Source organism: Mastigoproctus giganteus, chromosome 13 (assembly GCF_048544385.1).
Source record: "Mastigoproctus giganteus isolate SK-2022 chromosome 13, ASM4854438v1, whole genome shotgun sequence".
NCBI classification, from domain to species: domain Eukaryota; kingdom Metazoa; phylum Arthropoda; class Arachnida; order Uropygi; family Thelyphonidae; genus Mastigoproctus; species Mastigoproctus giganteus.
Genome location: NC_143587.1, coordinates 109,245,311 through 109,259,319, shown reverse-complemented (window position 1 = coordinate 109,259,319; position 14,009 = coordinate 109,245,311). Strand labels below are relative to the sequence as shown.

At 37.4% G+C, this 14,009-nt stretch overlaps 1 protein-coding gene across 1 annotated transcript in view; it reads left to right on the top strand.

Moving 5' to 3' along the window:
* Window positions 1-14,009, top strand: part of LOC150076349 (uncharacterized) — a 231,160-nt gene that overhangs the window by 177,284 nt on the left and 39,867 nt on the right. The window contains exon 10 of the mRNA XM_090387328.1: window positions 13,629-13,708. Coding sequence (XP_090243454.1) covers window positions 13,629-13,708 — 80 coding nt within the window. The remainder of the gene's footprint in view (window positions 1-13,628; window positions 13,709-14,009) is intronic.

Sequence of the window (14,009 nt, the reverse complement as noted above, 5' to 3'; positions counted from 1 at the left end):
GTTGCCACTAATGATATTAGCAGTAGGAGACTAGTGGAATTACTTAATAAGTACAGGTCACTGTTGAAAAAAAGCCTTGAATTAGGTTTGTTGAAAGTGTCTGCAATTCTGGCCAGACACCATAGTAGGGAGTATATGATGAGAGCCTTGTCGATCAATTTGGCCCTGGAAAGATTGTGCAAGGCTCAAGGGGTAGAATGTTTTTCAGCCTAGTCTGTACTTGTTAACAGGAGAGACTGCTTCTATAGGGATGGGATACACTTAAATAGAAAGGGTGCAAGAATATTTGCTGATGCTATCGAGGCAGTGTTAGGTGGGTCGGAAAACTGATAGTTTGGGGGGGTTACAAGGATTATAGATTAACAGTAGCCACTGGCAGAGATGAAAGTGATTCTTGCACTGCTTCCATTGGAATGAGCAGCAGCCTGGAAAACAAGATGTAGGGTATTTCAGAGACTGCTGGAAGTCATTGTGGTACAAGTAAACACATGGGTTGTATTAGTGTAGCTAAGAATAGGAACAGGTGCATGTATACTTGCATATACACCAGTGCTAAGATTTTGGTAAATAAATTTGATGAATTTGAGGTATTGCTCAAAACATCAAAGGCAGATATTGTTAGAATATCAGAGACATGGTGTCACACAGATATAATGAATGCAGAACTGGAATTTGGGGAGTACAATATGTACAGGAAGGATAGACAGGATAGGAAGCGAGTAGGGGTTATGCTATTAGTTAAGAAACACAAAAAATCCAAAGAAGTGAAGCCAGTTGACATCGCTGGACAGTGCAGTGTCAAGTCAGTTTGGTATGACATAAGCATTGGGAGATCAAAATTGAGAGCAGGAGTGTGTTAGCATTAGCATTAGTAGAGGCATATGATGCAAGAAAGCAAGTTTATTCAGCATCAGCCAAAAAAAAAAAAAAAAAAACACAACCACTACTCCCATTTCACCCCTCCATTCGCATTCGTTCGAAAACTGTCCAGCTGAGCCTTAAATTTGTTTAGGCTATCAACTTCAACAACAAGTGATGGAAGTCTATTCCACAAACCAACTGCCCGCTGGCTAAAGGCAAATTTCCACACATCTATCCTACATCCGTCCTTCCTCAAAATGGCCTAATATGCTATTGGTGTCATTAGGCCTAATGACACTGATGAGTATAATAAGAAACTGTACAGGGAAATAAAAAGAGTGGGCCAGTAAATCAGAGAATCTTATAATGGGGAATCTTAATTTCCCAGATATTGACTGGAATATTTGTGGATTGGTCACTCACACATTAACAAGGCTTTTGTGGATTTATAGGATGATTGTTTTCTACCTTAGCATGTTCGGGAGGCAAGTAGGGGAGTAACACTCTTGATCTGATTATCAGTAGTGATTCTTCATGCATTAAGAATCTGCAGATAAAGGAACCACTAGGTGGCAGTGATCACATTGTGCTGAAGTGGGATTTACTGAAAGCGGTAACTACCATCAGGGGTAAAGGGAAGGGTTTTTGCTTTAGTAAAGGCGACTACGGTGGTCTGAGACAGTATTTAAATTCTATACGATGGGACCAACTGATGATGTTACCAACAGGAATTCAAAATGGGAAGCATTCAAAGAATTTATCTTGGAAGCTACTAGGCTCTACATACCAACTTAAGAAATATTGTTCAAGGTTTAGGCCTAAATGGATGTCAGATGAACTAATGAGAACATATGGCAGAAAAGAAAAATGCATGGGATACATATAAATTAATGGGTGACATGGAAGCCTATGATAGATATAAGCTAGTCTCTAACCAAGTCACAAAGGAGATTAGGCAGGCAAAAGCAGATTATGAGAAATCTTTGGCAAAGGATGCAAAGAAAAACAGCAAAGAGTTCTTTACCTATGAAAAAAAACTCTAGAAGGAAAGGGATGAATCAGATTGGTCCACTGGATATTGATGGTTCAACTGTTGAAGATCCTGCTCAGGTGGCTAACAAACTAAAAGACTATTTTGCATCTACATTCACACATTAGGGGTTATTCAGGGAGGGGAATGCCAGAAGTGAATTAAACTCTGGAAGTAGGCTAGATGATTTTGTAATAACTGAGAGGAAAGTGGAGGAGAAATTGTTGAAGATAAACATAAAAAATGCACCCGGGGTGGATGGGTTCTATCCAGTTATATTAATGGAGGCAGCAAAGGAAGTAAGCAAACTCTTAGTTCTAAGCAAACTCATAATTATGAGAGCTTCTTTGGACTCAGGGGGGTACCCATAGACTGGAGATGTGCAAATGTGACCCCAATTCACAAAGGAGGATCTAAGGGCAACACAAGTAATTATAGACCTGTTAGTTAACTTCTGTTCCAGGAAAATTAATGGAGGCACTGGTTAAAGAAGCACTGCAGGATCATCTAGACAAGCACTTATAGCTCGGACATAGCATGGTTTTATTAAGGGAAAGTCTTGCCTGACCAATTTGATTGGATACTGTGATGTGTTCACAAAGGAACTGGATGCAGAGAATAACTTGGATATCATATATTTGGATCTTAGAAAGGCTTTTGATACTGTTGCACATGGAAGACTGCTGCATAAATTGGAGCAGGTGGCATTGGGGGCAAAATGCTGCTATGTATAAAGGGATGGTTGAGTGGGAAAAGACAGAGAGTGGTAATCAATGGACACTGCTCATCGTGGATTAATGTTATTAGTGGAGTCCCTCAGCGTTCAGTGTTGGGTCCATTGTTGTTTTCTGTATTTATAAATGATATTGATGATGGTATATCAGGCTTAATATCCACGTTTGCAGATGATATGAAGTTTGGCAGGGTTGTTAAGGCCACTAATGACAGTACGCTGGTGCGACAGAATCTAGAAAAGTTGAGCAGATGGGCTGAGAGGTGGTAAAAGAAGTTTAACATTGACAAATTTAAAGTACTACATATGGGACGCAGTAACCCCAAACATCAACTCTGTCGTACTGCACTGTACACTCACAGTGGTAGAGAACGAAAAGGATCTGGTGGTAATTGTGCAGGCAGATATGAAGTTTTCTGAGCAGTGGAGATGGTTTGCAAGAGTAGTTCATGGTATCTTGTCAATGATATACAAGAATTTTTCTAGCGGGGATAAGGAGGTGATTATCCCCTTGTATAAGCCAATGGTCAGCCGACACCTTGAGAACTGTAAACAGGTCTGTAGGCCTCATTTTAAGAAAGATGTAGAGCTGTTGGAACGAGTACAGAGAAGGGCAATAAGATTTGTGAATGGAACAAACGGTTGCTGTTACGGTGAAGGAATTAAGTCTTGCAAATTACAGTGTCTGGAGACTTGGCACCTGCGAGGTGATCTGATTGAGGTGTATAAAGTCTTGAATGGTTTGAGCATGCTCAGTGCTGATGGGATTCTTCTCCTTGCTCAGAATAATCACCTGAGAGAGCATAAATTCAAGTTTGAGGAAAGACTGATGTAGGATAGATGTGTGGAAGTTTGCCTTTAGCCAGCAGGTAGTTAGCATTAGTAGAGGCACATGATGCAAGAAAGCAAGCTTATGCAGCATCAGCCAAAAAAAACCAAAAAAAAAACCCTTCCACTTCACCTCTCCGTTCATTCGAAATACCTGTCCAGCTGAACTAGTTGATTGGTGGAACAGACTTCCATCCTTTGTTGTGGAAGTTGATAGACTAAATAAATTTAAGGCTGAGCTGAACAGGTATTTGGATAGAAAAGAGCGGTGAAATGGGAGTGTTGTTTTTTTTTTTTTTTTTTTTTTTTGGATAATGCTGCATAAGTTGGCTTTCTTGCATCATATGCCTCTACTAATGCTAATGCTAAAACCACTCATAGAAGCAATTTACAAAAGTCATTCCTTGATAAGTCTTTGAGAGTGGGTATTATTGCTTTTTGAGCTTCCTTGTCTGAGTCAAAATGCTAAGCCCTCAGTGCAATCTTCTGCTTATGGAAGAAAAAGAAGAAATGAGAGTGGGGAGTGTGCCAGTATATCTGCATCTATTAGCTGGATAACATTAGCATTAGTCGAGGCATATGATGCAAGAAAGCAAGCTTATGCAGCATCAGCCAAAAAAAATAATAAAAAAAACCTAATTCCAATTCAACCCTCCATTCGTTCGAAATACCTGTCCAGCTGAGCCTTAAATTTATTGAGGCTATCAACTTTTCCACGACAAGGGATGGAAGTCTGTTCCACCAACCAACTACCCGCTGGCTAAAGGCAAATTTCCGCACGTCTATCCTACATCTGTCTTTCCTCATTTTGAATTTATGCCCTTTCAAGTGATTATTCTGAGCAAGAGGAAGAATCCCATCAGTATTGAGCATGCTCAAACCATTCAAGGCTTTATCCACCTCTATCAGATCACCTCGCTGGTGCCTAGTCTCCAGACACTGTAATTTGCAAAATTTACGCCTTTCTTCATAAGAGTACCCCTTTGTTCCATTCACTAATCTTGTTGCCCTTCTCTGTACTCGTTCCAGCAGCTCTACATCCTTCTTGAAATGAGGCCTCCAGACCTGTATACAGTACTCAAGATGTGGCCTGACCATTGCCTTATACAAGCGAATAATCACCTCCTTATCCCTGCTAGAAAAATTCCTGTATATCATTGACAAGACACCATGAGCTACTCTTGCAGCCTGTCTGCACTGCTCAGAGAACTTCATATCTGCCTGCACAATTACCCCCAGGTCCTTTTCATTCTCTACCACTGTCAGTGTAGTACCACAGAGTTGATGTGTTGCTCTGGGGTTGCTGTTTCTCATATGTAGTACTTTACATTTGTCAATGTTAAATTTAATTGCCACCTCTCAGCCCATCTGCTCAACTTTTCCAGATCCTGTTGCAGCAGCATAGTGTCAGTAGTGTCCTTGACAACCCTGTCAACCATTGTATCATCTGCAAACTTGGACATTAAGATTGATATACCATGATCAATATCATTCATAAATACAGAAAACAGCAATGGACCCAACACTGAACCCTGAGGGACTCCACTAATAACATTAGTCCATGATGATCAGTGTCCATTGATTACCACTCTCTGTCTTCTCCCCCTCAACTACCCCTTTATCCATAACAGCAATTTGCTTCCAATGCCATACTGCTCCAATTTGTGCAGCAGTCTTCCATGTGCAACAGTATCAAAAGCCTTTCTAAGATCCAAGTGTATAATATCAAAGTTATTCCCTGCATCCAGTTCTTTTGTGACTGCATCATAGTATCCAGTTAAATTGGTCAGGCAAGACTTGCCCTTAACAAAACCATGCTGTGTCCGAGCTATAACTGAAGTCTTGTCTAGATAATCCTGCAGTGCTTCTTTAATCAGTGCCTCCATTAATTTTCCTAGAACAGAAGTTAAACTCACAGGGCTATAATTACTTGTGTCAGCCTTTGATCCTCCTTTGTGAATTGGGGTCACATTTGCACATCTCCAGTCTATGGGTATCCCCCCTGAGTCCAAAGAAGCTCTCATAATTATGGCTAAGAGTTTGCTTACTTCCTTTGCTGCCTCCTTTAATATAACTGGATAGATCCCATCCACCCCGGGTGCCTTTCTTGTGTTTATCTTCAACAATTTCTCCTCCACTTTACTGTCAGTTATTACAAGATTCTCTAGTTTACTGCCAGAGTTGAATACACCTCTGGCATTCCCCTTGCTGAATAACTCCTCATGTGTGAATGTCGATGCAAAATATTCATTTAGTTTGTTAGCTACCGAGGAGGATCATCAACAGTTGATCCATCGATATCAAGTGGACCAATCTGATTCATCCCTTTCCTTCTAGAGTTTACATAAGTAAAGAACTCTTTGCTGTTTTTCTTTGCATCCCTTGCCAGATTTTTCTTGTAATCTGCCTTTGCTGCCTAACCTCCTTTGTAACTTGGTTACAGATCAACTTGTATCTATCACAGGCTTCTGTGTCACGTGTTAATTTATATGTATCCCATGCATTTTTCTTCTCTGCCATATGTCTCATTAGTTCATCTGACATCCATTTAGGCTTAAACCTTGAACAATATTTCTTAGTTGGTATGTAAAGCCTAGTAGCTTCCAAGATAAGTTCTTTGAATGCTTCCCATTTTGAATTTGTTTTTGGTAACATCAGTTGGTCCCACTGTATAGAATTTAAATACTGTCTCAGACCATCATAGTTGCCTTTACGAAAGCAATAACCCTTCCCTTTACCCCTGATGATAGTTACCTCTTTGAGTAAATGCCACTTCAGCACACTGTGATCACTGCCACTTAGTGGTTCCTTTATCTGCAGATTCTTAATGCATGAGGAATCACTACTGATAATCAAATGAAGAGTATTACTCCCTCTAGTTGCCTCCCAAACATGCTGATGTAGAAAACAATCATCCAATAAATCCACAAAAGTCTTGCTAGTGTGTGAGTGACCAACCCACAAATTCTAGTCAATATCTGGGAAATTAAAATCCCCCATTATAAGACTCTCTGATGTACTGGCCCACTCTATTTTCCTGTACAGTTTCTTATTATACTCGTCAGAGTCATTAGGCCTATAGCACACTCAATTTTGATCTCCTAATGCTTATGGCACACCAATCTGACTCGACACTGCACTGTCCAGCTATGCCGACTGGCTTCACTTCTTTGGATTTTATGTGTTTCTTAACTAATAGCATAACCCCTCCTATCCTGTATATCCTTTCTGTAGACGTTGTACTCCCCAAATTCCAGTTCTGCATTCCTTATATCTGTGTGACACCATGTCTCTGATATCTCAACAATATCCGCCTTTGATGCTTTGAGCAATACCTGAAGTTCATCAAATTTATTTACCAAAATCTTAGCACTGGTGTATATGCAAGTATACATGCACCTGTTCCTATTCTTAGCTACACTAATACAACCCATGTGTTTACTTGTACCGCAATGACTTCCAGCAGTCTCTGAAATACCCTACATCTTGTTTTCCAGGCTGCTGCTCATTCCAATGGAAGCAGTGCAAGAATCACTTTCATGTCTGCCAGTGGCTACTGTTAATCTTTAATCCTTGTAACCCCCCCAAACTATCAGTTTTCCGACCCACCTAACACTGCCTCGATAGCATCAGCAAATATTGTTGCACCCTTTCTATTTAAGTGTATCTGATCCCTGTAGAAGCAGTCTTCTCCTGTTAACAAGTACAATCCAGGCTGAAAAAAATTCTACCCCTTGAGCCTTGCACAATCTTTCCAGGGCCAAATTGATCGACAAGGCTCTCATCATATACTCCCTACTATGGTGTCTGGCCAGAATTGCAGACACTTTCAACAAACCTAATTCAAGGCTTTTTTTCAACATTGACCTTTACTTGTTAAGTAATTCTGCCAGTATTAAACATTACAGCATATCTAACATATTAAACAGTTGTTGTTGTTTTTTTATTTAGTTTTTAGGAGCATTAGCAACTAAGGCCATATTGCTCCGGGGATATGCGGTGGTCATTCCCTGACCTTTCTGCATCCTCCATATTTGGTGGTCACTGGCTCAAACCCCGGTCTAATCAAGAAGTGTGTGTGCAACGCATTGCGGCTCCTGCCCACCTGGCTATTGAGGTGGCCTATTAAACAGTAGAGCAGTGTGTAGTCTGACATCATGATGAAAAAAAAATTGTTTATCTGAAAACTCAAGGTGGTTGTTGAGAATCTCAGAACACAGCTTTTACATTAAGATTTGAACATAAAATTCTTTATTAATGATTATAGCCACAAACTGTTTGATAAGAATATGTTTCTAGTTGAAAATGCCCACCACCAATGTTTTGTGGAAGAGAGGCTAGCTTTCAACTTTTCAGGCATGGTAAACCGTGATGTTTCCAATTACTCAATTGTTGTATTGATTTTGGATCATAATGATTGAAGGATTCAATGTGAAGAAATTCTTCACCTTGTCTCTCAAAGCATGTTAGCATTTCTTTTACACACTTTCATGCAGTTTTGTTTCTGTTCACATTTTAAATGGTGTGGGATCAAATGAGCACAGATGTGCAATATTTTAAATTGCCCTGTAACAGTTGTATATGCACTACCATATGAGATGGACATTCTGCTGCTGCTTAAGTGACAGAATGAAAGCATTCTATCTTCATCCAGGATCTCCTGGGCCTGGGCAAATCGCAAAGGCCTAGGAGATGTTGGATGAAGATAGTGGTGGAAAACCTCAGCTGTCCAGACTGTGAGTTGTCAGCCACACCCACAGATTCTTGACCTTCTTTATTGCACCTGTACCACTTGAAATTTGCAGTTTTTTTCATACACTTGTTTCCATAAACCTCTGACATTTATCTTAATTTCTTTAGCACTCATACCCATCAGTTATAATAAATATAACAACCTTTCATTATGCATATCACAAAGGCCACTTCTCACAAAACAGTTCACACTTACATCACATAACTAAGGCCACTTTTCAAGTACAAGGCAACATGTTGTTTGCAACTGTCTCAGCATATTCTTGGACATTTGCTGTCCTGCCGTCTACTGGTAGTTTGACAAAACTTGAGTTTTCAAGTTTTGTCAGAAACTTTTGCTGCTATTCAATGAATTAAATGGTCAGCCTGAGTAATAATCTTGATTCATTTTGTTATATAGGACATTGACCTTGACATCCCCCCCATTCACCAAAGCAATCACTTATATGTACTATGTAAGTGATGTTTTTTCTGTTTGACACATCCTGAACTTGAAAGAAGAAGAAGAAGAAGAATCAAGCAATTATATACACAGTAAACTGATTATGTCAAATTATGGATCTGGACTTTCAGCCATCTATATCAATGATGCCTCACTTGATTTTGTAATCAGAATTATGTAATCATGTTAGAAACCTGAATTTATCAAATTAAGGTCACATTAGACAGAACGTTTGAAGTCACATTAAATCCAGTAAGAAATGTTTTAAAATGGTCACTGCGAAATTCCTAGGCAATGTTATGACAGAAAATTATGTTAATGTTTTTAAAGAATGCTGCATGCCTTTTTAAAAATGGGCTACATAGTGAAGGCAGAATCCAACTATGATGGCTGACTATTGTTGGGGCATACTTTAGAGAAGCTTCAGATGTCAGATATAAAAGGAAAAAAATGAACAAACATATTTTCTGTTTAATTTGTTAATGTACATTATTAATAATGATACAATTTTATTTGTATATAAATCTTTCATTACCTTTCTCTTGAAAATGGTGGGTGATACAAAATTTTCAAGATCCATTTTAAATTTGACTCATTCATATTTACTAGAATTACCTATTTCCCTTTAAAAGAAAAGAAAAAGAATTCATCTTGTATGATGTTATCAACAATAATTTTTTAAAATAAATTAATGTACACCTTTTCACTCTTACAGAAATGGCACTCTTCAATTTTACTCTTTAACCAGCACATACAGAATCTCATAAAAGGGTGAATATTGGTTGTTGTGCTTCAAGCACTATTAGACCATTTTTGTCCTGATGATGACACTATAATGCCTTGCTGGAACAAGTCAGGAGAGGAAATTTCATAATTCATTTTAATTATGATATTGCAAATTAAAACGTAGTAGTAGAGGCATGTGATGCAAGAAAGCAAGCGAGCTTATGTAGTATCAGCCAAGAAAAAAAAAAAATTCACACATCCATTCCCTCTAAATGTTTGTCCAGTTCCTTCTTGAATTTATTTAAGCTATCAACTTTCACAATGACAGATGGAAGTTTGTTCCAGCAATCAAGTACCCACTGGCTAAAGGCAAATTTCCACACATCTCTCCTACAACTTTCCTCAATTTGAATTTATGCTCCCTCAGGTTCATAATACGAGCAAGAGGAAGAATCCCATCAGAATTGAGCAGGCTCAATTCTGATGGTGTCTCGTCTCCAGATGATCCAATTTTCAGAACTTAAGCCTTTCTTGAAAAGAGCAACCCTTGTTCTGCTCATGAATCTCACTGCCCTTCTCTGTACTCATTCCAGCAGTTATACATCTTTCCTAAAATGAGACCACCAGACCTGTATGCAGTACGCAAGGTGTGGCCTGACCATTCCCTTATATGAAGGGATAATCACTTCCTTATCCCTGCTAGCAAAATTCCAATATATCATTGACAAGACTATGAGCTACTCTTGCACTGCTCAGAAAACTTCATATCTGACTGCACAATTACCCCCAGGCCTTTTTCACTCTCCACTATCCTGAGTGTAGTACTGCACAGTGGTTATGTTACTCTAGGGTTACTGCTACCTATATGCAGCACTTTGCATTTGTCAATGTTAAACTTCAGTTGCCACCTCTCAGCACATCTGCTCAACTTTTCCAGATCCTGTTGCAGTAGTGTACTGTTTGTACTGTCAGTAACAGCCCTACCACGATACCTAAGATGATACCAGTCTTCGTATCATCTGCAAACTTGGACATTAAGCCTAATATACCTTCATCAATACAATTGATAAATACAGAAAACAACAATGGGCCCAACATGGACCCCTGGGGGACACCACTAATAACATTAATTCATGATGAGCAGTGTCCATTGATTATCCACTCTCTGTCTTCTCCCATTCAACTATCCCTTTATCCATAGCAGCAACTTGCCCTTAATGCCGCACTGCTCCAATTTGTACGGCAGTCTTCCATGTACAATAGTGTCAAAAGCTTTCCTGAAATCCAAGTATATGATATCAAAATTATTTTTTGCATTCCGTTCCTTTGTGACCACATCATAGTATCCAATCAGATTGGTCAGACAAGACTTCCCCTTAACAAATCTATGCTGTGTCTAAATTATAACTGGAGTGTTGTCTAGATGATTCTGCAGTGCAGTGATGCTAGTCTATGGTAGATATGGTATATCTATCATAGGCTTCTGTGTTGGCTGATAATTATCAATTTATATGTGTTGCCTGATAATCATCAGGCAACACACATAAATTTTAATTTACGTGCAACACATTTAAATTATAATGGTTTATTATAATTTATAATTATAATAAACCATTAAATTATAGTTTTCTTCTCTGCCGCGAATCTCATTAGTTCATCTGACTTCCATTTAGGCCTAAAACTTGAACAGTATTTCTTAGTTGGTATGTAAAGCCTAGTAGCTATCAAGATTAATTCCTTAAATGCTTCACATTTAGAATTTGCATTAGAATTAAAATTTAAAAACTGCCGTGTCTTACATCACTGTAGTCACCTTTATGAAAGCAAAAACCCTTCCCTTTATCCCTTATGTTAAATACCTCTTTAAGTAAATCCACCGTCAGTACACTGTGATCACTGCCACTTAGTGGTTCCTCTATGTGCTGGTTTTTAATGCATGATTAATCACTGCTGATAATCAGATTAAGAGTATTACCCCCTCTGGTTGTGTCTTGAACCTGCTGCTGTAGAAAACAGTAATGCAATAAATCCACAAAAATCTTGCTGGTGTGCAAGTGACCAACCTACAAGTTTCAGTCAATGTCTGGAAAGTTCAAGTTCCCCATTATAAAACACTCTTATTTACTGGCCCACTCTATTTCTCTGTATTTAAAGACTAAATGCACAAGGCATAATTCCATATGGTTTAAATTAACTATATAATATCGGTGTAGATACACCATAATTAACCCATAAAATTAAACTACATATGTAGTGTAAAGGCATCGTTTTAATTTTATCTCATATTGTGGCTACCTTCACAACGAAGGTAAGCAACTGCATTGGAAATTGTCACTTATGGGCTTTGACTGTTAGTGATTACAATTTCCCTGTTTTTTTTTGTCCAGTTTTTATTTATTTTTTTATGTAAAGAACAGCCTTTTTTCATTCTGCTCATTCCTTTGTCTTCAGAGGTGATCAAAGGTTGTAGAGGCAATTTTTAAAACATATCCAAAGAATAGATTTTTACAAGTGTTTAGAGTAGAGGTTCTGAAACTGTGCGTTGCATTGCCCTGGGGAGGCACAATAATTTACCAGGGGCATCATGGACGATGTAATAGTTTATGTAAGATTTCCATGGCAAATATTAAAAATGTATTAAGAATGATTTTTTTGTACTATTAGATATCAACTACTATTTGATCTGTATTATTAATGTAAATAACAGCATATTCAGAATACAACCGCATTGCATTCTGAATATGCATAGTGTCTTTCTCGTGGCAATGTCTTATCACGCATATATGAATTGAGAATGGAGATCCATTCATATCTTCATACAGAATCTCACTGCAATGCTAAAGACTTTGTGGGGCGCCTCCGTAGCCAGGTGGGAAGGAGCAGCAGTGCGTAGCACACGCTTCTTGATTAGACCGGGGTTTGAGTCCGTCACCACCAAATACGGAGGATGCGGAAAGGTCGGGGAATGACCACTGCATATTTTGGAGCAGTATGGTCTTAGTTGCTAATGCTCCTAAAAACCAAATAACAACTAAAGACTTTGTAAACAATGATTTTGTTTATAAACTAGCTTATCTTTGCAATATATTTGATAAATTAAATTATTTGATAATCAGATTTATTATCATATCATATTTGATATAATAATAAATGTGATAATAATTGATATATTTAATAAATTTCCTTGAAGAGATAAATTAATTTATCTCTTCAAGGAAATTACACCAATGTTCTACAACTGTCAGACAAAGTTTTAGCCTTTAAAAGGAAACTAGAACTTTGGAAGAAAAAAAATAAAAGAAGGTAAAAACGATTGCGTCTCACTTTTACATCATTTGTTACAACAAAATGAAGTTCATTTTAATGAAGAATTAAAATCAGTAATAGTTGAGCATTTATCACAACTCCATGCACACTTCGAGAAATATTTTACAGGAAATTTTAGGGAGTACATATGGGTTAGAGATCCCTTCAATATTTGTCTACAGTTGAAGAAGAACAATTTATTGATCTCGCATCAGACCTCTGCATCACACTGAAAGCAAAGTTTTTGTTGTTATCTTTATATGAATTTTTGTGTTTAGCAAAACACAAATACCTGGAATGTAGCAATAAAGCTTTGTGAATACTAAGCTTTATTGGATTTTCGGCATTGGCAGTCATTAAATATGAGTACAGATAAAAATTAAATATTGAAAAAGAAATATGTCGCCATTTCGAAAATGACACCTAGGTTTAATGAATTATGTAATAAAAAGCAAGCACATACATCACATTAATGTTTTTTTAAGAATAAAATAATATCTCGATTATTATTTAATGTATTAATAATTATTGTATTAACATAGTGAAAATTAGAAATTGCACAATTACAGATGTTTTACTTCAAGGGAGGCATGGGCTCAGAAAGGTTGAGAACCATTGGTTTAGAGAATGACAACAATTTGATTTACATTTAAGTATTAAAAATTAAGAATGGATTTTTACAAGTTTTTTGGAGAATATTACAACAAAATTTTGATTTACATTTAAGTAAATTATTAAAAATTTAATTGTTTTGAATTATCTTTATATTTTTGAAATAAAGTAATCATAGTAGAACAGTACTAGAGGTTGTAAATATAGGATTTTCACTTTTTTTTTTTCATTTATTCCTAATTTGCTGTGAACAAAAAAAAATGTATTTAGTTGTGGCATTGCTTTTCTTATAATTTGTATAATACTGTTAAAAATGCATTATATTTTCCTCTGTTTAGGCTCAGTGTGTCCCTCACAAAGAATACCATTTTGATCTTATGAATATAACTACTATTGGATGCTATCCCAAAGATGGCAGGTATACCTCTTAGGTTACATTACAGAAATTTAAAACTTGTAAAAATAGAATTAATCAGATGATAGTCATAATTTATTTAGCCATAAAGAATTTTAGGATAATTAATTTCTTGATAAGGTTACTGAATGTTAACAGAATGTGTATTATGTGCAATATTTTGAACCTTGCCTGTTTGTGTTGTGCACAGATAATGTGCCACTGTATGCCTACTTGCAAAGTTTCCACAATCCTAGGGCCGCCCCATGTGCCAAGCATTTCTGTGGCCAAGCAATCTGCAACTTTCTAGAGCGACTGAGTTTTT